Source organism: Elephas maximus, chromosome 19 (genome assembly GCF_024166365.1).
Source record: "Elephas maximus indicus isolate mEleMax1 chromosome 19, mEleMax1 primary haplotype, whole genome shotgun sequence".
NCBI classification, from domain to species: domain Eukaryota; kingdom Metazoa; phylum Chordata; class Mammalia; order Proboscidea; family Elephantidae; genus Elephas; species Elephas maximus.
The window spans coordinates 34,495,927-34,517,424 of record NC_064837.1 but is presented as its reverse complement, the minus strand read 5'-3'; the positions used below and the strand labels follow the sequence as shown (position 1 = coordinate 34,517,424).

General features: G+C 37.6%; 1 protein-coding gene across 2 annotated transcripts in view; it reads left to right on the top strand.

Annotated features, from left to right (window-relative positions):
• DHX40 (DEAH-box helicase 40) overlaps positions 1-19,132 on the top strand; it is a 57,363-nt gene extending 38,231 nt beyond the window's left edge. The window contains exons 12-17 of one of the 2 annotated variants that reach the window (XM_049859992.1): positions 8,320-8,434; positions 8,961-9,069; positions 13,415-13,509; positions 16,061-16,130; positions 16,402-16,630; positions 17,848-19,132. In XM_049859992.1, the coding sequence (XP_049715949.1) occupies positions 8,320-8,434; positions 8,961-9,069; positions 13,415-13,509; positions 16,061-16,130; positions 16,402-16,630; positions 17,848-17,987 (758 nt within the window). In that variant the 3' untranslated portion in view covers positions 17,988-19,132. The remainder of the gene's footprint in view (positions 1-8,319; positions 8,435-8,960; positions 9,070-13,414; positions 13,510-16,060; positions 16,131-16,401; positions 16,631-17,847) is intronic. The other variant, XM_049859991.1, reaches the window with a different exon arrangement.
• The last annotated feature ends 2,366 nt before the right edge of the window (positions 19,133-21,498 follow it).

Genomic DNA, 21,498 nt, shown 5'->3' with positions numbered 1-21,498 from the left:
CTACCACATGCTCCATGGAAACTCTATGGGGTGGCTCTACTCTGTCTAATAGGGTCACTGTGAGTCGGAATTGACTTGACAGAAGTGGGTTTGAGTTTTACCTAGTTAGTGAATTTGCCTCTGCTTCCCTACCCATTCTAGTAACCATCAAAATATGTTTTCTTCTGTGTTTAAACCTTTTCTTGAGTTTTTATAATAGTGGTCTCATAGAATATTTGTTCTTTTGTGACTGATTAATTTCACTCACCATAATACCTTCCAGATTCATCCATGTTGTGAGATGTTTTGCAGATTCATCATTGTTCTTTATCATTGTGTAGTATTCTGTTGTGTGAATATACCGTAATTTGTTTATCAGTTTGTTGATGGACACCTAGGTTGTTTCCATCTTTTTGCTATTGTGAACCGTGCTGTAGTGAACATGGGTGTACATTATGTCTATTTGTGTGATGGCTCTTATTTCTCTAGGCTGTATTCCAAGGAGTGGAATTGCTGGATTGTATGGTACTTCTATTTCTGTAATTTAACCTCTGAGCACTGCTTTTGCTGTGTCCCAAAGGTTCTGATAGGATGTGTTCTCATTCTTATTTGATTCTGTGAATTTCTTTATTCCATCCTTGATTACTTCTATAACCCAGTAGTTTTTGAGCAAGGTGTTGTTCAGTTTCCATGTATTTGATTTTTTCCTTGCTTTTTCTGTTACTAATTTCTACTTTATGGCTTTATGGTCAGAAAAGATGCTTTACACTATTTCTGTGTTTTAGATTCTGTTAAGACTTGCTTTGCGGCCTAATATGTGGTCTGTTGTAGAGACTGTTCCGTGTGCATTGGAAAAGAAAGTATACTTGGCTGCTGTTGGGTGGAGTGTTCTGTATATGTCCATGAGATCAAGTTGGTTGATTGTGGCATTTAAATCTTCTCTGTCTTTATTGAGCTTCTCTCTGGATGTCCTGTTCTTCACCAAAAGTGGCGTGTTGAAGTGGAGCTATTTCTTTTTTCCGTGATGTTAGAGTTTGTTTTATATATTTTGGAGCCCTGTCATTGGGTGCATAAATATTTATTATGGTTATGTCCTCCTGGTATATTGACCCTTTAATCATTATATAGTGTCTTTCCTTATCCTTTGTGGTGGATTCTGCTTTAAAGTCTGTTTTATCAGAGATTAATATTGCCACTCTGCTCTTTTTTTATTGTTTGATACATTTTTTCCATCCTTTGAGTTTTAGTTTGTATCTTTGAGTCTAAGGTTTATCTTTTGTACGTAGCATATAGACAGATCATGTTTTTAATCCATTCTGCTGCTCTCTGTCTCTGTTGGTGCATTTAGTCCATTTACATTCAGCATAATTATTGATAGGTATGAGTTTAGTGCTGTCATGTCAATGTATTTTTGTGTATGTGTGTGTTGTTGACAGTTTTTTGGTTTCACTTAATTTTCTGTGCTGAGTCGTTTTTCTTTATTCTTTTCATTATTGATTTTGTATTTGCTGAGTCTTTATGTTTTTCTTGTTTTTTATTTTGATGTTTAGGATTGTTAGTTTCCTTTGGTTATCTTAGTATCTACCTCTGTTTTTCTAAGTTTAAACCAATTTTTCATTTCTTGATATTACCTTGACTTCTTCTCCATATGAAAGTTCAATACTACATTATTTAGTTCCTCGTTTTTGTTTTTACCTTGTCATCTTTTACATATTGACATCTCTGTTTACTTATTTTCAGTGTGTTAGCTTTGAATTGTTTCTGTGACTTCCCTATCTGGGTTGATAATCTGGTTGTTCTGTCCTGAGTTCTAGTCTTGGGTTGTTATCTGATGTTATTGATTTTCTAACTGGAGGACTCCCTTTAGTATTTCTTGTAATTTTGGTTTCGTTTTTATAAATTCCCTAAACTCCTGTTTATCTGGAAATGCCCTAATTTTGCCATTGTATTTGAGAGACAGTTGTGCCAGATATATAATTCTCGGCTGGCAATTTTTTTCCCTCAAGGCTTTATATATGTCATCCCATTGTCTTCTCACCTGCGTGATTTCTGCTGAGTAGTCAGAGCTTACTCTTATTGACCTTCCTTCATAGAAGACTTTTTATTTATCCCTAGCTGCTCTTAAGAGTCTGTCTTTATCTTTGGTTTTAGCAAGTTTGATTATAATACGTCTTGATGATTTTCTTTGGTATTTACCCTGCATGGGGTTCGGTGAACTTCTTAGTTAGATATCTTCTCGTCTTTCACTATATCAGGGAAGTTTTCTGCCAACAAATCTTCAACAAATTCTCTATCTGTGTTTTCTGTTGTCCCCCACTGTTCTGGTACTCCAGTCACTCATAGGTTATTGCTCTTGATAGAGTCCCACATAATTCTTAGGGTTTCTTCATTTTTTTAAATTCTTGTATCTGATTTTTCCTCAAATAAATTGGTGTCAAATGCTTTATCTTCGGTCTCACTAATTCTGACTTCCATTTCCTTAATTCTGCTTCTATGACTTTTTGTTGAATTATCTAATTCTGAAATTTTATTGTTAGTCTTTTGGATTTCTATTTGTTGTCTGTCTATGGATTCTTGTAGCCTGTTAAATTTGTCGTTATGCTCTTGTAAAACCTTCCCAAGTTGCTCTGTTGCTTTGTCTGTGTGTTCCTTGGCTTGGTCTACATTTTTGCCTGATCTCCTTCCTTATCTCTTAAAGACCTTCGTGTATTAATCTTTTGAATTCTGCCTCTGGTAATTCCAAGAACTTCTCTTTCTCTGGGAGGTTTTTTGGTTGTTTTGGTGGCTTGCTGAAGCCATCATGTTCTGCCTCTTTATGTGGTTTGCTATTGACTGTTGTCTCCAAGCCATCAATAAGTTATTATATTTATTTATTTTATGTTTGCTTAGTGTGTCCTAGCTTCTTGTTTCGTTTTGTTTTCATGTGCCCAAATAGCCTGGTCGTGTGAGCTACTTTGATTATTGGCCTCTTTGAATCTTTTGTGTCCTGATAACAGATGGTTAGAGCTGCTACTCAGTATGCAAGCCAAAGAGTCCATTTTCTTTTCTTGTGTGGATTCAACTTAGGTGTCCAGGTTGTTGGTCACTGAGTATGTGGTGTAGGCTCTCACCTACAGTCCTAGACAGGCAGGGCTACATAGGGGTGATTGCAGCAGGTACAGGTATCTGGCTGCAGTCAGGGTTTATGTGCTGAGCAAGGTAGGGGGCTGACAGCTGCCCCTGAGTGCCTGGGTGGAAGGCGTGTCCCTGTTTCTTAGAGTTCATAGGTGGATGAATTTTGCAGCTGGACTTTGGGCACCCAGTGCTGTTGGCTGTAACGACTGGGAGACACCACTTATTCTCAGACCCCTGTCGTGAGTGGCTAGGTGGGGTGGGTGGAGCCAACAGTCCTCAGGCCCCTGATGTGGGTAGGTGAGGATGCTGTTAATGAGCAGGGTGGAATCTGCCACTCCTCCTTAGCTGTTGCAGTTGAAAATAGGCTTCAGGTATATACCCTGTTATACTATGCTAATGAGGGCCTATGCTGTTGAAATGGGCCCACACAGGTCTAGGCAGGGATGAAAGGCATTCAGAGTCCTTGGACCCCTTAAGCTTCTGCCTTGCCAAAGGGGCTATGCCTGTCCTGAGGTCCTGGCTTAGAAGAGCTGGCAGAATGGCTCAGGACGCACAACGGGTCCCACTTCCAGTCCTTGCAGCAGTTACTGAATAAAGCCGGCCCAGGACTGGAGCAGAGCGGGGAGGGGATGGGTAAATGGAGAGAGGTACTTCCTAGAGGGGAAAGGGTTTTTTTGATCCTGTGTGGTAGGTTAGACGCTTGCACTTAACTTTCGCAGATCTAGCATCGCTTTCCCCTGGTTCCACAGGCTTGTGCAGACTCTCCGCTGCTCGGTTTCTCCCAGTGTGGAAAATGTATCCCAAGTGCTACTGCTTGTCTCAGCCTGTGCACGCAGGCCAATCCAGCCTGCAGGGTGCCGGCCAGGGCAGGTCTGGCAAATCCTCACTGCTTCTGAAGTGTCTCTCCCACCCTCTGCTGCTCAGTCCAACTCCTCAGCTTTGTCTTTGATGTTCAGGGCTCCTAGATTGTCATATATAATCGATTCACTTGTTTTTCGGGGACTTTGTTGTAAGAGGGACCACAGTAAGCATCCGACTACTCCGCCTTCTTGGCCTTGCCTCCTGGGTTTATTTTCTCTAGACACTGACCCAAACCTCTTTTCTCTTTTTAAACATCAAAACAGTGATTTTTCAACATTTACAATAATCTCTCGCCTTGTTGTAGTAAACTATGTACATAATGTAGATATTATTAATTTTGCTGAAGATCATTCAAAAACAGCTGTAGCAGTATATTGACAGGAACTGCCAGAAATTCAGGCTGGTTTCAGAAGAGGACGTGGAACCAGAGATATCATTGCTGGTGTCAGATGGATCCTGGCTGAAAGCAGAGAATACCAGAAGGATGTTTACCTGTGTTTTATTGACTATGCAAAGGCATTCAACTGTGTGGATCATAACAAATTATGGATAACATTGCTAAGAATGGGAATTCCAGAACACTTAATCGTGCTCCTGAGGAACCTTTACATAGATCATGAGGCAGTTGTTACAGAACAAGAGGATACTGACCGGTTTAAAGTCAGGAAGGGTGTGTGTCAGGGTTGTACTCTTTCAGCATACCTATTCAATCTGTATGCTGAGCAAATAATCCCAGAAGCTGGACTAGGTGAAGAAGAACGGGGCATCAGGATTGGAGGAAGACTCATTAACAACCTGTGTTATGCAGATGACACAACCTTGCTTGCTGAAAGTGAGGAGGACTTGAAGCACTTACTAATGAAGGTCAAAGACTACAGCCTTCGGTATAGACTGCACCTCAACATAAAGAAAACAAAAATCCTCACAACTGGACCCATGAGCAACATCATGATAAAGGGAGAAAAGATTGAAGTTGTCAAGGATTTCATTTTACTTGGATCCACAGTCAATAGCCATGGAAGCAGAGCCAGGAAATCAAAAGATGCGTTGCATTGGGTAAATCTGCTGCAAAGGACTTCTTTAAAGTGTTGAAGAGCAAAGATGTCACCTTGAAGACTAAAGTGCACCTGACCCAAGCCATGGTATTTGCAATCACATCATATGCATGTGAAAGCTGGACAATGATAAGGAAGTCTGGAGAAGAACTGACACCTTTGAATTGTGGTGTTGTCAAAGAGTATTGTATATACCATGGACTGCCAAAAGAACAAACAGGTCTGTCTTGGAAGAAGTAGAACCAGAATGCTTCTTAGAAGCAAGAATGGCAAGACTGCGTCTTGCTTACTTTGGACATGTTGTCAGGAGGGATCAGTCCCTGGAGAACGACATCATGCTTGGCAGAGTACTGGGTCGGTGGAAAAGAGGAAGACCCTCAGTGAGGCGGATTGACAACAATGGCTGCAACGATGAGCTCAAGCATAACAATGATTGTAAGGATAGCTCAGGACCGGGCAGTGTTTTGTTTTGTTGTGCATAAGGCTGCAGTGAGTTGGAACCGACTCAACGGCACCTAACAACAACAGCAACAGTATAGCTACTGCTTTAGAAGTTAGATGAAAGAGTGAGGGCTGTTAACTTTTTAAGCTAGTAAACAGTATCGCTTTAAAATAGAGCAAATTTAAAATGAAACTGTTGGGTTGGTTCCACAATTTTGATTTTAAATGCTTTACCTGTGATATTTTTCAAAACAAAGGATGTTTTATATACACTTACAGCCTTTTCCCCTGCTTTAGCTCTGAAACCCTTTCTGTGTAATATTTTTGTTTTCTGATTGATTGCTATATGGAAAAGCATTGAATTACCTTTCCAAAGGAAGAAGTTTAGCTCATCCAGCCTGTTTGCTGCTTCACCTTCATATTTACTTGTTTTGCTTCAGTAGCATCTACCTATTTTCATAAGGTAAAACTGACAGTAGAATATCATCTGGGGAAAGACAATAAACTAAAGCAAATGACAAGTCCACTGGGAAAATACTTAAAGACAGATAATCAACTATCATTTATTCAGAGGAGAAACTTGCCAAGACTGTAGGAACTATGTGTAATATGGTATTAGACTTTTCTGTACATACTGTGAATTTACTGTGGGACTTGTGCCAGTTTCAATTTTAATTAATTAGTCTATTTTTGAAGCAAGAGGTAGGGAAAAAAAAAAAAAGAGTATGCTCTGTCTTTCTTTTCTTTTAACTCTGAGGATGATGAAGAGAGAGTGAATGAGCAAGCATGAGCAAGTAATGTAGGAAGGAAGCAATGTGTCCTGTAAATTTTTCTAAGTGTGAGCAGGTAGCCATTGTAAACAACAGAGATCCAAAACTGACCATGTAAAGTTTATCTTCTCAATGTATGAGCTATGTTTAAAAGTAAAATCTACTAAAAGTTATTGCAAAGTTACATTGATATTTTAATAACAGATGGTGAGCAGTTTGTATAAATTATTACAGTCGGTAGTACAGCCAAAGTGAAGGTTTCTAGGGTCATCAAAGTGAAGGTTTCTAGGGTCATCGTGAGGCAGAGAAGGGAAGAACTGGACCATAGCAGGAGGCTTCTCTTTGGCTTCATAGCCCAGGGGTCCAGGTGGCTGGGGCACTACGTTTTTATAGCTACGAACACCACAATTCAGGGATTCCAAGGGCCCTTGCCTTGGTTAAGTAGACTTGTTTCCTGGTGTTGGGGTTGGTGATGGAGTCTAGTGCAATTTGACCTTTGGTATGGTCATACCTTCTGGGGAATGGTATTTAGGTACTTGAAATTCGATGTGTTATGTTAAAAAATTAGTATGCCTGACGAGTTCAAGAGGTAGGTATTAACAAGCATATCTTCACCTTAGCAGGGCACTTGTATGGCCTGACATACATGTATTCTCTCTCCTTTTGTCTCTAGCTGCTACCTAGGCAGCATAGTTGGAAGCTGCCTAAAACCTGTGATGGGAGACTTGGTACCTTCATGAATATTTTCTTTAATCATATTGCTTTCCTCCTAATATCAGGAAATGTTCCTATGCAAATTCACAGTGTATCTAAGTGCTGTCCTTGGAATCAGGGGCACTGGGATATCACCTTTCCTCATCCGAGTCAGGACTGACATACTCTCTGGTTGCCTTAGATCCCTACATAGCATTTTACCCAGGCTAAACTTTCAGAGTCCTTTTTTTTTTTTTTCAAAACCACCTAGAGCTCCTTCCTCCATTGTACCACATCGTACTACATCCTCTAATTCCTCAGTGTACCCAGCACAGCTAGATTCAGCACCAGCACCAGGATATGTCTAGCCTTGTGGAGGGAAATGAGCAACTGTTGGAAAGAGAGTCTAAAGGGGCTTCTGGGATGCTGTTTGTTTATTTGGATGTTGGGTACATTTATATATTTATGACCATTCATTGAGCTATATGTTTAATGACATGTACAGTTTTCTGTATGCATGTTGTACATCAATAGAGAATTTAAAAAGACAAATAAAAAGTTTATTAAAAGTTCTGTATACATGGAGGTCATTTAGGGACTGGTTAAATTATATTCCCCATACCCCTGGGGAATACTGTGTATCTATTTTTGAGAATGAATAATTCTATAAGTACTAACATGGAAATGTTATTAAGTGAATAAAGCAAGTTATAGAAATATATCCTATTTATGTAAAAATAAAACATCCTATATGTACTTGTACATATCTAGAAAATACCTGGAAGGACACACACTAAATAACAATGGTTAGCCTTGGGGATTGGTTTATGGGTAATGTGACAAAGTGGGGAATATGGAACTTTGCATTATATATGATCGTACCATTATAATTTTTTTTATGGTGAGCATGGGTTACTCATACAAGAAAAAGTAATTTTAAAAGTAAATTACAAATATTATCTTAAAGGTAAACAGATGGGTAGAAGTAATGTTGCTATTCTGATAAAATCTCCTAAGTATGGTTAAAAGAAGAAAAGGGGTTAGGGAGAAATTAAAGCCCTCCAAAAGGAGCCCTGGTGGTGAAACAGTTAAGCATTCAGCTGCTAACCAAAAGGTTGAATATTAGAACCCACCCAGTGGTTCTGCAAGAGAAAGACCTGGCGATCTGCTTCCATAAAGATTACAGCTAAGAAAACTCTACGGGGCAGTTCTGCTGTGTCACATGGAGTCACTATAAGTCAAAAATCAACTGGATGGCACCCGACAACAACACAAACAAGAGTTACTGTAGTTCCACCTTATTTCGTTCCAGAGGGTGAGGAAGATTTTAATGAGCTTGAATAAACAAAATAATGCAGACATTTAATGTAAAGTAGAACTAAATTGTCTCTCCAATTGTTGTTTAGTTGATCCAGAGTACCAGAAGGAAGCAGAACAGAGACATCGAGAATTGGCAGCTAAAGCTGGAGGCTTTAATGATTTTGCAACTTTAGCTGTCATTTTTGAACAATGCAAATCAAGGTATGTGAAGTAGTCCTATGTAGTGGAAAGTGTTTGAATCGTTGTTCCAGTACCTCTTTACTGTGTGACTTTAAGACAGTAAGGTTCATGGGGATGATAATGACCTCAAGGCAATAATATATGTCAGGTGACTATCATTTGCTAGGCACTTTCTCTTTACTCTCCAACCTTTGCTGAGAATGACTTTATAGAAATTTTGGCTCTATGGGTTTGTTTTTTGGGTTTTTGGGTAGCTTACATTAGAAAATGACTTAATATTTGTTAAAGCCTATACATAAAAATAAATCCATTTACAATTTTTTTTTTAATTCCATCAAAGGTGTCTGCAGTAATTTAATTGCTTTTTCAAATTCCCAGAAGTGCTTTCTCAGTATTTGGACAGGTCTTTTTTTTTTTTTTTTTTTTAATAAAGGAGCTGAGAGTAGCTTATAGGTTTCCAGTTTTGTAATAGAAATGAGAATGTTAGACTGTCTTTGTTTTATAGAAGATTTTTTTTTTTAAAGATACTGGTATTTTCGTTTTGCAGTGGAGCTCCAGCTTCTTGGTGCCAAAAACATTGGATTCATTGGAGGTGCTTATTTTCTGCATTTCGTGTGGAAGCACAACTTCGAGAACTAATCAGGAAGCTTAAGCAGGTGATTGCTATAATGATTTTTTCTTCAGTAGCCTCTATATTTCATACTGTCTTTTCAGTGATGTACAGTTACTTCCTATCACTTTCCCCTCCCTTTCTCCTTATCACTGCATTTAGCTATTTCCTTGACCCCATGAAAGATTCCTAGTGGTAAGTAATAAAGAAATTTTATCTGTAGAAAGGAGGGCTTTTTACAGAGGTGTAATTAACATTTAGTAAATTGCATACATTTAAAGTTACAATTTGATGAGTTTTGACATCTGTATATACCCATGAAACCATCACCACAATCAAAATAATGGATATATCCTTTATGTCCCAAAGTTTCCTCATGTCTGTTTATAATTCCTTCATCTGGCCTCATAGGCCCATCCTCCCCTTACCCAAACAGCCACTGATCTGCTTTTTGTTACCGTGTATTAGCTGGCATTTCCTAGAGTTTTATATAAATAGAATCATACAGTACGTACTCTTTATTTGCCTGGTTTCTTTCACTCAGTATAATTAATTTTGAGCTTCAAACATGTTGTGTAGTGTGTATTAATAGCTATTCCTTTATATTGCTGAGTAGTACTCCATTGCGTGGATTACCACATTTTATCCATTCAGCTGTTGAACATTTGGATTTTTTTTTTAGTTTTTAGTTATTACAAATAAAGCTGCTATGAACATTTGTGTACAATTATTTGTTTGGACTTAATACTTTCATCTCTCTTGGATAAATACCTAGAGGTGGATAGCCGAATCATGCTAAGAGTATATTTAACTTTTTAAGAAATTGCTAAAGAGTTTTCCAAAGTGATTGTCCTCACCAACACTTGGTATAGTTTGTCTTTTTAATTTTAGCTATTCTAGTAAGTATATAGTGGTATCTCATTGTCATTTTAATTACATTTATTTAATTATTAAAGGTGTTGAGAATCTTTTTATGTGTTTACTTGCCATCTGTATATTTTCTTTGGCCAAATACCTGTTCAAATCTTTTGCCATTTTTTAAGTTGGCTTGTCTGCTCTCTTTTTATTGAACTTGTTCTTTATAAATTCTGGATACATGTCCTTTATCTAGCATGTGATTTGCAAATATTTTCTCCTAGTCTGTAGCTTGTCCTTTCATTCTTCTTTGAAGAGCAGGAATTTTTTTTTTTGATGACACCCAGTTTATCATTTTTTTCTTTTATGAATCATGTTTTTGGTGTTACAACTAAGAAATCTTTGTGTAACCCAATTTTAGTAAGGTTTCCTCCTGTGTTTTTTTTAGGTGTTCTGTAGTTTGAGGTTTTACATTAGGACTATGATCCGTAGGTCTATGGATTGTTTTGAGTTAATTTTGTATTTGGTGTGAGGTATGTATCAAAGTCCACATGGCGTCACTATGAGTTAGGGGCTGATTCCAGGGTAGGTAACAACAACAAAAACATGTGGTTGTCCAGTTGTTCCTGCACTGCTTGTGAAAGAGATTATTCTTTTTTCCGTTGAATTGCCTTTACGTCTTCATTGAAATCAGTTGTCCATATATGTGTGAGTCTTTATCTGGACTGTGTTTTGCTCCGTGGATATATTTGTCTATCTTGATGCCAGTAACACATTGTCTTGTTTACTGTAGCTTTACAGCAAGTTCTTCCTTTGTTTTATCAATTATGGAGAGAAGGGTATTGAAATCTCTGACTCTTACTTGTGGATATGCCTATTTCTCCTTGTAAGAGTTTTTGCCTCATGTGTTTTGAAGTTCTGTTATTAGGTGTATACATTTTTAGGATGGTTAGGTCTTCCTCATGAACTGACCCTCCTTTATTCCTGATAATAATGTTTGCTCTGAAATCTACTTTGATAATAACATATCCACTCAGTTTCCTTCTGATTAGTACAAGCATGGTATATCTTTTTCTGTCCACTTACTTTTTTATTTTTTAATGATTTATTTTGTTGTTGAGAATACACAGCAAACCATACACCAACCAATTCAACAGTTTCTAAATATGTAAGTCATTGACATTGATTACATTCTTGGAGCTGTGCAACCATTCTTACCCTCTCTTTTGTTCGCATATTAGCTATAACTCTTTGTTATTTCGGTGGCTCTTTTAGGGTTTATATTATACATGTTTAAGAGCCCTGGTGGTGTAATAGTTAAGCTCTTGGCTGACAACCAAAAGGTTAGTGGTTTGAACCGAGCTGCTCCACAGGAAAAAAAGACTTGGTGATCTGCTCCAGTAAAGATTTATAGTCTAGGAAACTGTATAGGGCAGTTCTACTCTGACCTGTAAGGTTGCTATGAGTTGGAATTGTCTCAATGGCACCCAAAAACAACAGTATACGTATTTAACCTATGACAGTCTTCAAGAGCTATCATACCACTTTATATGTAGTATAAGAAACTTTTTAATAGTACACTTCCATTTCTCCTCTCTTGATGCATGGGTGATTGTTGTCACACATTTCATATTTGCGTATGTAATAAACCCCATCAAACACAGCAGCAATCGTGAGAAATGGCACAGGACCAGGCAGTGTTTCATTCTGTTGTCCGTAGGGTCGCTGTGAGTCAGAATCGACTCGACGGCACCTAACAACAACATAAGCCCCATAAAAAAAAAAAAAAGAAATATCTTAAGGAAATTTAAGTAATAAGAAAAAAAATTCTGTGTGTTTACCCACATATTTACCATTTCTAGCGTGCTTTGTTTGTGTAGATCCACATTTCCATCTACTATTACTCTCCTTTCATCTGAAAGTCAACGTTGAAAGACCTTCCTACATTTCTTGTAGTATGAGTTTACTGGTGTTGAATTCTTTATTTCACCTTTGTTTTTCAAAGATAATTTCACTGGGTATAGAATTCCATGTTTGCAGTTTTTTTTCCTTCAGTACTTTAAAAATGTTGCTCTACTGTCTTGTAGCTTACATTCTGTCTGAAGAAATCTTACTATCATCCTTTATTTCTCCCACCCTTAATCCCAATTACTTTTAAGATTTTCTCTTTATCACTGGTTTTGAGAAAATTTGATTATGATGTGCCTTGGTGTAGTATTATGTTTCTTTTTGGGGGGTTAGTTGAGTTTCTTAGATCTGTGGATTTATAGTTTTTATCAAATTGGAGAAAAGTTTCAGTCATTACATCTTCAAATATATTTACTATCCCCCGTTGGCTCTCTTTTGTGAAGTCGAATCACACATGTTTTAGGCCTCTTGAATTTGTCCCAGAGCTCACTGAAGCTCTCCTCATTTTTAAAACATTCTATTTTCTCTCTGTTTTTAATTTTGAATGTTCTCTATTACTTTGTCTTCAAGTTCACTAATTTTTCCTCTGCAGTGTCTGATCTGTCATTAATTGCATCAAGTATATTTTCCCTCTCAAGCATTGTAGCTTTCATCTCTAGATTTTGACTTTGAGTCTTCTAAAAAGATATTTCCATGTCTCAACCTTTTGAGCATTACATCCAATTGTAATCCACATATAAATGTAATTATAATATAAACATAATTAGCATATGTGTTAGTTCTGGGTTGGTTTTGATTGATTTATGTTCTCATTGTGGGTCATATTTTCCTGCTTCTTTGCATGTCTCATAATTTTTTTTTGGTTGCCAGTCGCTGTGAATTTTACCTTCTAGGTGCTAGATATTTTTGTATTCCTACAAATATTCTTGAGGTTTGTTCTAGGATGCAGTTATTTGAAAACTAATGCTTTCAGATCTTGCTTTTAAGATACATCAGTGGGATCAGAGCAGTGCTCAGTCAAGGGCTAGTTATTGCCCACTACTGAGGCAAGACCCTTCTGAATTCTGTACCCAGAGCCATGTGAATTATGAGATGTTCTAGTCTGGCTGATAGGAACAGGTATCATTCCCACTATGTGAGCACTGAACATTATTATCCATTTGGGAGGTTTTTTTTCCCCCAGCCACAGGTAATTTTGTCACATGTGCTAATCAGTACTCAACTGAACGCTTGAGGGAGAGCTCCCTGCAAATGCTAGCCACCTTGGTCTTCCTGGACTCTCAGCTCAGTCTCCTTAACTCAAGCAGTTCTCTGGGTTCCACTTGGGTTATCCTTTCCTGTGCCTTAGCCCAAAATCTCTGTCAGCCCTGTCAGTTGGAGCACTTACAGGGCTTATTTCATTTATTGCCCATCTCTTAGGGATCACTGTCCTTTGTTGCCTTATCTACTGTGTTTTGGAAATTGTTTTCATATATTTTGTCAGCTCTTTGGTGGTTTCAGGTGGAATGGCAAATCTCTTAGTACATATTGGCAAGGATCACAAGTCTTTAGAAGTGTGTTTTCAAAGTAAAAGATTATTTGAAAAATTTTCTTTGAGATTTACTACTGTATATATAATCTTTTTATAGCAAAGTGATTTCCCGAGAGAGACCTTTGAAGGTCCTAAACACGAGGTACTACGAAGATGTCTTTGTGCAGGCTATTTCAAAAATGTAGCTCGAAGGTAAGCAATATGAGCTTGAGAGATGGATAAAGAAATACTACTGTATTTGACTACTATATTAAACTATTTAATATTTAAGGTTGAAGGTTTGATTTAAGCTCTGTGATAACAATGACATCAGTTCAGGTAACCCTGTCCATAATTGTCACTGTGTAGGGGGAAGCTGCAGTGGCCTGGAGTGGGGAATTGGAACTCAAGTCGGGTAGAAGTGGAGTCTGTGAAGAAGGGCTGTCCATTGTGGGGTATCAGTGCCTAAGCTGAGTGAAAAGAGTTTTCTTGCAGAGGGGTGGCCCTGTGTATGAAAGCCAGACAGGTGCCATGGGCATCCCTGAGGAAGGGTGCCTTGGTGTGGAGTGTCAGAGCTTAAGCAGGGTGAGAGGGCATTCATATGAGAGGGACTGTTTGGGGTGCAATGTCAGAGGCTGAATGTGGTGAGGAGGGTATTTTGTAGGGGAGGGAGTGACAGTGGTGTTGATGGGAGATTGGTTATATACAGAGGGATTGATCAAAAAATTAAATATATTAAGGGTAATGGCAAAGGGAATTAGAAATAATAGGAAGGGAGAAAATAAGAATGAACCCTATGGTGCTGGACTGGGATTTCAGAATATTACTGTCAACTTAAGGTTTTCTATATAGATGGGTGGGTGGGTAGATGGATGGATGTGTGTGTGTAGAATATACATGTTTTGTGTATTTATATACGTATATACCGTAGCTCTGAGAGGGACTGGCAGCAGTGCCACCCCAATAGCGTTGAATACACTTAATATCCAGATCATGACTTTTAACAACCATCTGCCATTTAAAAGGAATCAAGGCTCCTTGGAGAAATGGGGCTTGAACCTGGAGCATCTTATTTTGCCAGTGAGCAGACAAGTCTTTAAAGAAGGTTTAGGGCATGCCAGAAGTGCACAGGAGCAAGCTTGAAGAGACCCCAGACCGATAATATACGGAACATTCTGAGCATCAAAATAAATAATGATAGTAATGGATTAAAACTCATCAAATAAAATGTGAAATCATAGGTCTGTAATGATACAAACTAATAAATGAGTAAATTGGAAGTTTAGTGAGGGATGGAATTATTTATGTAATTAAGCACTACTACACAAAGTTGTTATGAATTACAAAGGGGAAAAAGTAATTTTACAGTGGAGGAGCCTGCCAGATACTACCTGAATCAAGCAGTCAAATGGAACAAGTAATGGAACAAGTTGAAATCATGTGCTTCCTGATGTGATGCAATGAGAAGAACACAGCATCACTTCTATGTTATTCCTGCCAAAGATGCGTAACTTGAATCTAATCATCCTGAAATAGACTTAAACTTGAATTGGGGGACAGTCTACAAAGTTACTATCCTATAATCTTCAAAAGTATCAAGTCATGAAAGTAAAGAAAGACCGAGGAACTTTTCCAGAATGAAGGGGACTAAAGAGACATGGAAAGTGTAGGCAATGAATGATTCTGAACTGTTACAAAGGATATTGTGAGTACATTTGGTGAAATTTTAGTAGGTTCTAAGGATTAGGTGCTAGTAAAGTGTTAATTTCCTGGTTTTGATTGATGGTTGTAATATGGTTATGTAGGAGGATTCCTTGATTGTAGGAAATGTACACCCAAGTGTTTGGGGGTGATGGGGCATCATGTCGACAACTTACTCTCAAATGGTTCAGGTAAAAAAGTATTTCGAACTATACTTATATCTTTTCTGTAAATTTGAGATTGTTTCAGAATTTAAAAAATATGATGTCTTAGTTAACCTGCTACGTGCCAAACAATGGGCAAGTCCTGAAGATAAAATGATGGAGTAATATGTGAGTCTTGTCATCATTCTTGATGACATTTAAGTGCAGTGGAGGAGACATACATGTAAATCAGTAATTGTGACGCAGTCTGATCTGGGCTATACTAGGAGTATGTATAAAGTACTATAGGGAATGAGTTGTGATGACAGTTGTACTAGGGCTATTTTGACAAGTTTTTGGTATGATGTTTATGTAGGGAAAGAAAGAGGAGGGTAAGAACTTTAAGTTAAGGGCATGGGTTAGAAAAGTGATAAGTTTTTCTAGTTTTTAGATTTTAGAATCGTGAAAACATACCTTTAAAAGGAGTTGTAGCATAAGATAATACAAGGAGCACTGTATTTAAGTCAGGAGACCCATGTTTGGGACTTGGTTTCACCATTCATTAGCTCTGTGATCTTGAGACGGCCAGCTGATTTATTTGAGTATTAGTTTTTAGGTTAATAAAGTGCCTGGCTTTCAAATCTCAGGTTGTTGGAGGCTTAGTTATTAAAGCACTTTGGAAACTCTAAAGCACAAATAAGATATTAACATCACTACTTATTGACCAGAAATGCTTATAGTTAATTGAAAAGACTGTTTAACTTATATTAGTTTAAGATGAATTGGTTAAAGTTATAGTCAAATAAATTTAAACCTCTCTGTGGTAGAACATAAAATTGCTCATTGTTGGACTTAACACACTACTTATTTCATGTTTTACTGTTCTCATTTTTACCATCATTTGGTTGTTCTGTTCATAGATCTGTTGGAAGAACGTTTTGCACAATGGATGGACGTGGAAGCCCAGTTCACATTCACCCTTCCTCGGCAGTAAGTACCTAATTTTTTAAAAAAGGAATTTATAAAGATTAGAAATAAGTAATATGCAGATGTTTCTCTTTTTACTTTTTTCTTTGAGGTTAAATATTGGCTAAATGTATCTTTATTACATAGAGCTATAAGTGTATTCATTGGCCCATGCCTCCTGTTTGATTGAAGAAGTTAGCAATTCAGAAGATCTAGGCTGTTATTATTTTCTTGGTCTAATGTGAAATATGGCAAGTTATTGAGTTATTGTCCTTAAATGAGTGCTTTTGTATAGCTTCATGAACAGGAAACCAAACTTGAATGGATCATTTTTCATGAGGTATTAGTTACCACCAAAGTCTACGCAAGAATTGTTTGTCCAATTCGTTATGAATGGGTGAGAGACTTATTACCCAAGTTGCATGAATTTAATGCACATGATCTGAGCAGTGTGGCCCGACGTGAAGCAAGAGAAGATGCAAGAAGGAGATGGACAAATAAGGAAAATGTAAAGCAGCTAAAGGGTGAGTGAATCACTAGTTCTAGTGTTAAAAGTCCAGAGAACATAAATGTCCAGTTTTTCATATACTTATAGAAATAGCATTACAGGGCTTAGGTTCTAGTTCTATCTCCTCAGAAAGCAAAGGGTTGCCCTAAATCTCAGATTTATATTCATTTTGACTTCATACTTTTCCATGCAATTAGTCCTCCTTTCTTTAACTCCTCTGTCCAATGACATTATTAATAACAACAATATCTGTTGCTAACCATTTGCTAACCAAGAGCCCTGGAGGCATAGTGGTTAAGAGCTCAGGCAGCTAACCAAAAGGTTGGCACTTCAAATACACCAGCTGTTCCTTGGAAACCCTATGGAGTAGTTCTGCTCTCTCCTTTAGGGTCGCTATGAGTCAGAATCGTCTTGATGGCACACAACAATAACAACCACTTAACTTGCATTTTCTCATTGAATTTGTACAACAACCCTAGGAAGCAAGTATATATCCTCACTTTATAGATGAGGAAATAGAGATTTAGCAGTGTAAACTAGTTTTACATAGTTAATAAGTGGTGAATCTGGAATTTAAATCCAAGGGCCTGACTCTGGAGCCTGTACTCTTAACTAGTAGGTCATACTGCCTTCCAGTTGTGCTTTATTATTTCTGGTTTGTTTATAAAATTTTGTGAATTATTACCTCAGAACCTGCTTTTTCGAAGAAATGTTAATTCTTTAGTTTGGAGGCATGAAGAATTGTAGTACTGAACTAGGACAAAAACCGAAACCGGTTGCTATCAAGTCGATCGACTCATAGTGACCCTATGACTAGGACAGAAAGCTTAATTCTCAGCTCACATATACAAGAAGCTTTTCAGTAAAGCATTTTGAGGCTGAATGGCAGAGCAGATCATATCATCCTTATTTAACATCACTGAGAAATACAATGGTGAGGAATTTTGCCCAAGAAATCATAAAAAGAGTCTTGAGAACGTTAGCCACTGGGTGTTTTATTGCCGTGTTACAACACTGTACTAGGTACTTGAATTATGGTCAGTTTTTCTGACTCCTAGGCCTCTGTACTCTTATTTTTTTTACCCATAGAATATGTCATTTCTTTTGAAGGGGCAAAATTTAATTTTGTCTTTATTTTTTAACGTTAAAAATCAGGGCATCTCTTTCTGATAACACTTCTAGTACTGAATCAGGAAACTAAAGTTTTATTCCATAAATTTGTAATGTTTTTAGATGGAATATCAAAAGAAGTCCTGAAGAAAATGCAAAGAAGAAATGATGACAAATCCATATCAGATGCACGTGCTCGTTTCCTGGAGAGAAAACAGCAGAGGACCCAGGACCACAGTGACACACTGAAGGAAACAGGCTGAGGAGTGGACCCTCCAATTCAGGAAGTAGGAAAAACAGCCAGGAAATATGCCAGTTATTTCAGACAGAACTACCGAGAAGAAGTGGTCAGCAGCTGTTACTGGCCTATGAGCTAAAAAAAATAAAAGTTCATCAATACTGAAAAATGGAATTTTCTCAAAGAAAAGATAGAGTCGCCACAGTCATAGGGAATGATATTGAAACCAAATGAAAGACAAGATGTGTAATATTTTCCTCACTTCAATTTTGCTGACCTTAACTGGCATTGAATGCTGTCATTGAGATACTTTCAGAGGACATTGAATTGTATTTAATCAGAGTGTATTTCATTTGCATTGAAGCATTAAAAATTATTTTCCTTAAATCTCTTTAAGGCCTTCTTGTTGCTATCAAAATAGTGTTATATCAGGTACGTGATCATTTCCTTAGAAGGCTGAACATAAGAGGTTTTTACTCAGCAATACTTAGATGTCTAACAGTTTAATTGCTACAGAGCTTTATAGCTAGTTAGAGAAAAGACTTAATTAGTAAATAAGAAAATTGCCTATGGCAGGATTCTTTCTTGAATTAATATTAATCCTTAAATTGATTTTTCTGGGATTATACAAATTCCTTTTTATATAAAAGTATATTGTTTAAAACAGTAGCTATAGCCATTAACCAAAGGACAGATGATATATATATATATAAAAGTTCTTTTTTAGCTGTACCTACATACTTTATATCAGCATCATGTATGTAGGTGTAAGAGTGCTTTCAAATAGCCCTTCCACTTGGCCTACCCTCTTGCCTCCAGTTACTTAGGGAGGACCATTTAAACATCTATTATGCTGATCTTGAGATAGGATTTTCAAAGCAGCCAGTACTACGTCACCACTGTTTCAAATTGGAACCTTGAGGCTAGTAGCACACTCAGGCCACACTCAGCACTTCCCCACTCTTGTTTACTGCCTTGTATTCTAGTTATTTGTGTATTTGTCTCTCTCCCCCACTAGATTATACGCTCCTTGTGGGCAGGGACTATGTGTTCATCTTTGTATCTTTCATGGCACTTAGCATAGTGCTCTGCACATAGTAGTCACTCAATGTTTGTTAAATAAAACTATTGGTGTCATCAAAATTCAAAAGGCAGTATTATGTGTGTTTTTAGATATTTCTGTAAAAAGTAAGGATCTAAATATTTTATAAGTAACTAACTTTTCCAGTTATTTCTTTTGGAATCTAAGCTGTTTTCTGTTCAGTATTAGAAACTTGAAGCCTTTACTGAAAAATCACATGAGGACCCAAACCCATGTTTTTATTTTGGAAGGTGAGTGGTGATTGTTTCTCTGAACCTTTCCAGCCTCGTTAATTTGTTCTTTTTTCTCTTCAGTGTTCTAGACACTTGCAGCCCATTAGTCACCTGGTCTTAACGGTTTCTCTCAGGTATATATATATATCAATGCATTTCCTTAGACTTTGTGTGGGAGAGGTATGGATTCTTGGAATGAAAGTTCTTTTACTTCAATAAACATTGCTCAAGCATACATTCTAAATCTATAATCCATATTCAACTGTCATCAATTGTCCTAATGATGTCCCTTATAGCACTTTTCTCCAGTTAAGGATCCAGTCAAGCATCATGTATTCAGCCTCTTTTAATCTGGAAAAGGTTCTCAGTTCTTTGTCTTTCCCAGCATTTACATTTTTTAATAATACAGGCCAGTTATTTTATTAAATATCCTCAGTTTGGGTTTCTCTAATGCTTCCTCACAGTTATGCATTTTTGACTTGGAATACTGTATAACTGATGGAGTGTCCTTCCTAGGGTATCACACTTGGAGGTACATAGTGTCTGTTTGCCCCTTATTAAAAAAATATTAATTTGATTACTTGGTTAGGGTGTTTTCAGTTTCTCCAATTTAGTTACTCTTGTAATTATTAAGTAATTTGGGGAGGGACACTTTTAGATTATGTAAAATATCCTGTTTCTCATAAAATATGACCCTCTAGATTGGGTATTAATTGATAATTATTGCCTGAAATCAGTTTTATGATTACAAAATGGTGATTTTCCCCCCAATTCCTTTCTATATTATTTGTTGGCTGAGTTGGAATGGACTCGACAGCAACAGGATAAACAGATGAATGTTAGCAATTAGCATGAACCAAGATAGAAAGCCCAGGGGGCACTTAAGAGGGGTGCCAAATATTCCAGTTTATTTGGTGCATAGAGTATATATACATATAGCCAGCGCACCTCAAGTGCAGCCACTACGCATCTGTCAGTGGAGGCTTGCATATTGCTATAATGCTGAACAGGTTTTAGGAAGAAACCTGATGGCTAGGAGGAAAGGCCTAGCTATCTACAACCAAAAATCAGCCAGTGAAAACCCTTTGGATTGTAACAATCGAATTTACAATCAATCATGAGATGTTGCAGGATTAGGCAGTGTTTTGTTCCACTGGGCATGGGGTCATTGCCATAAATTGGAATCCCATTCAACAGCCGCTGACAACAACAGCAATAGTCTGAATATGTTGGTTAAGGTCAGATTATGGAAAGCTGTGAAAGCCAAACTATGGAATTTGGACTTACTTTGTAAGGTATATGGATATATTGGAGAGGAATGACATTATAGCTTTGAGATAATTTTGACAGTGGTATCCATTAGAAGAATCGATTTTCATTGGAGAGGGCTGTGAGCAAAGTAGTATCAAGGGAATGCTGGATCTAGTTAAGGCAAGGTGAGAGTAGCTTTTGAGGATACGTGGTGTTTATGGAGGAGTTTGTTCTTAAAGAAATGGGGGTTCATCTTCAAATCACTGAACAAAACAGAGAAACAAAGACAAATGTTATAATAGAAAAGTGGCAAAGGACAGTCATTTCATGAAAGAGGAAACATGAATGGCCAATAAATAAGACACTGAATCTTTCTAATAATTAGAGAAACATAGATGAATATAACAGTGAGATGACATTCACTCCCATCAGATTGGCAACACTAATATGTCTGAAAAGTGTTGACATGGGAGAATAAATCGCTTTTATTTAGAGAACATTTTGGCAATATCTAGTAAAGTCAACAATGATGTGGTATGTACAACCTATGACCCAACAAGCCTGCTTCTAAATTTATACCCCAGGAGCTCTAAGGTTATGTAACGTATCCTGCTCCTCATGAAATTTGGCCCCTCTAGACTTCTAAGTCAATTGGCAAAATAATTCTGTTATGAAAACATTCTGCATCCCACTTTGAAATGTGGCGTCTGGGGTCTTAAATGCTAACAAGCAGCCATCTAAGATGCATCAATTGGTCTCAACCCACCTGGGTCAAAGGAGAATGAAGAACACCAAGGTCACACGATAACTAAGAGCCCAAGAGACAGAAAGGGCCACATGAACTAGAGACTTACATCATCCTGAGACCAGAAGAACTAGTTGGTGCCCGGCCACAATCAATGACTGCCCTGGCAGGGAGCACATCAGAGAACCCCTGAGGGAGCAAGAGATCAGTGGGATGCAGACCCCAA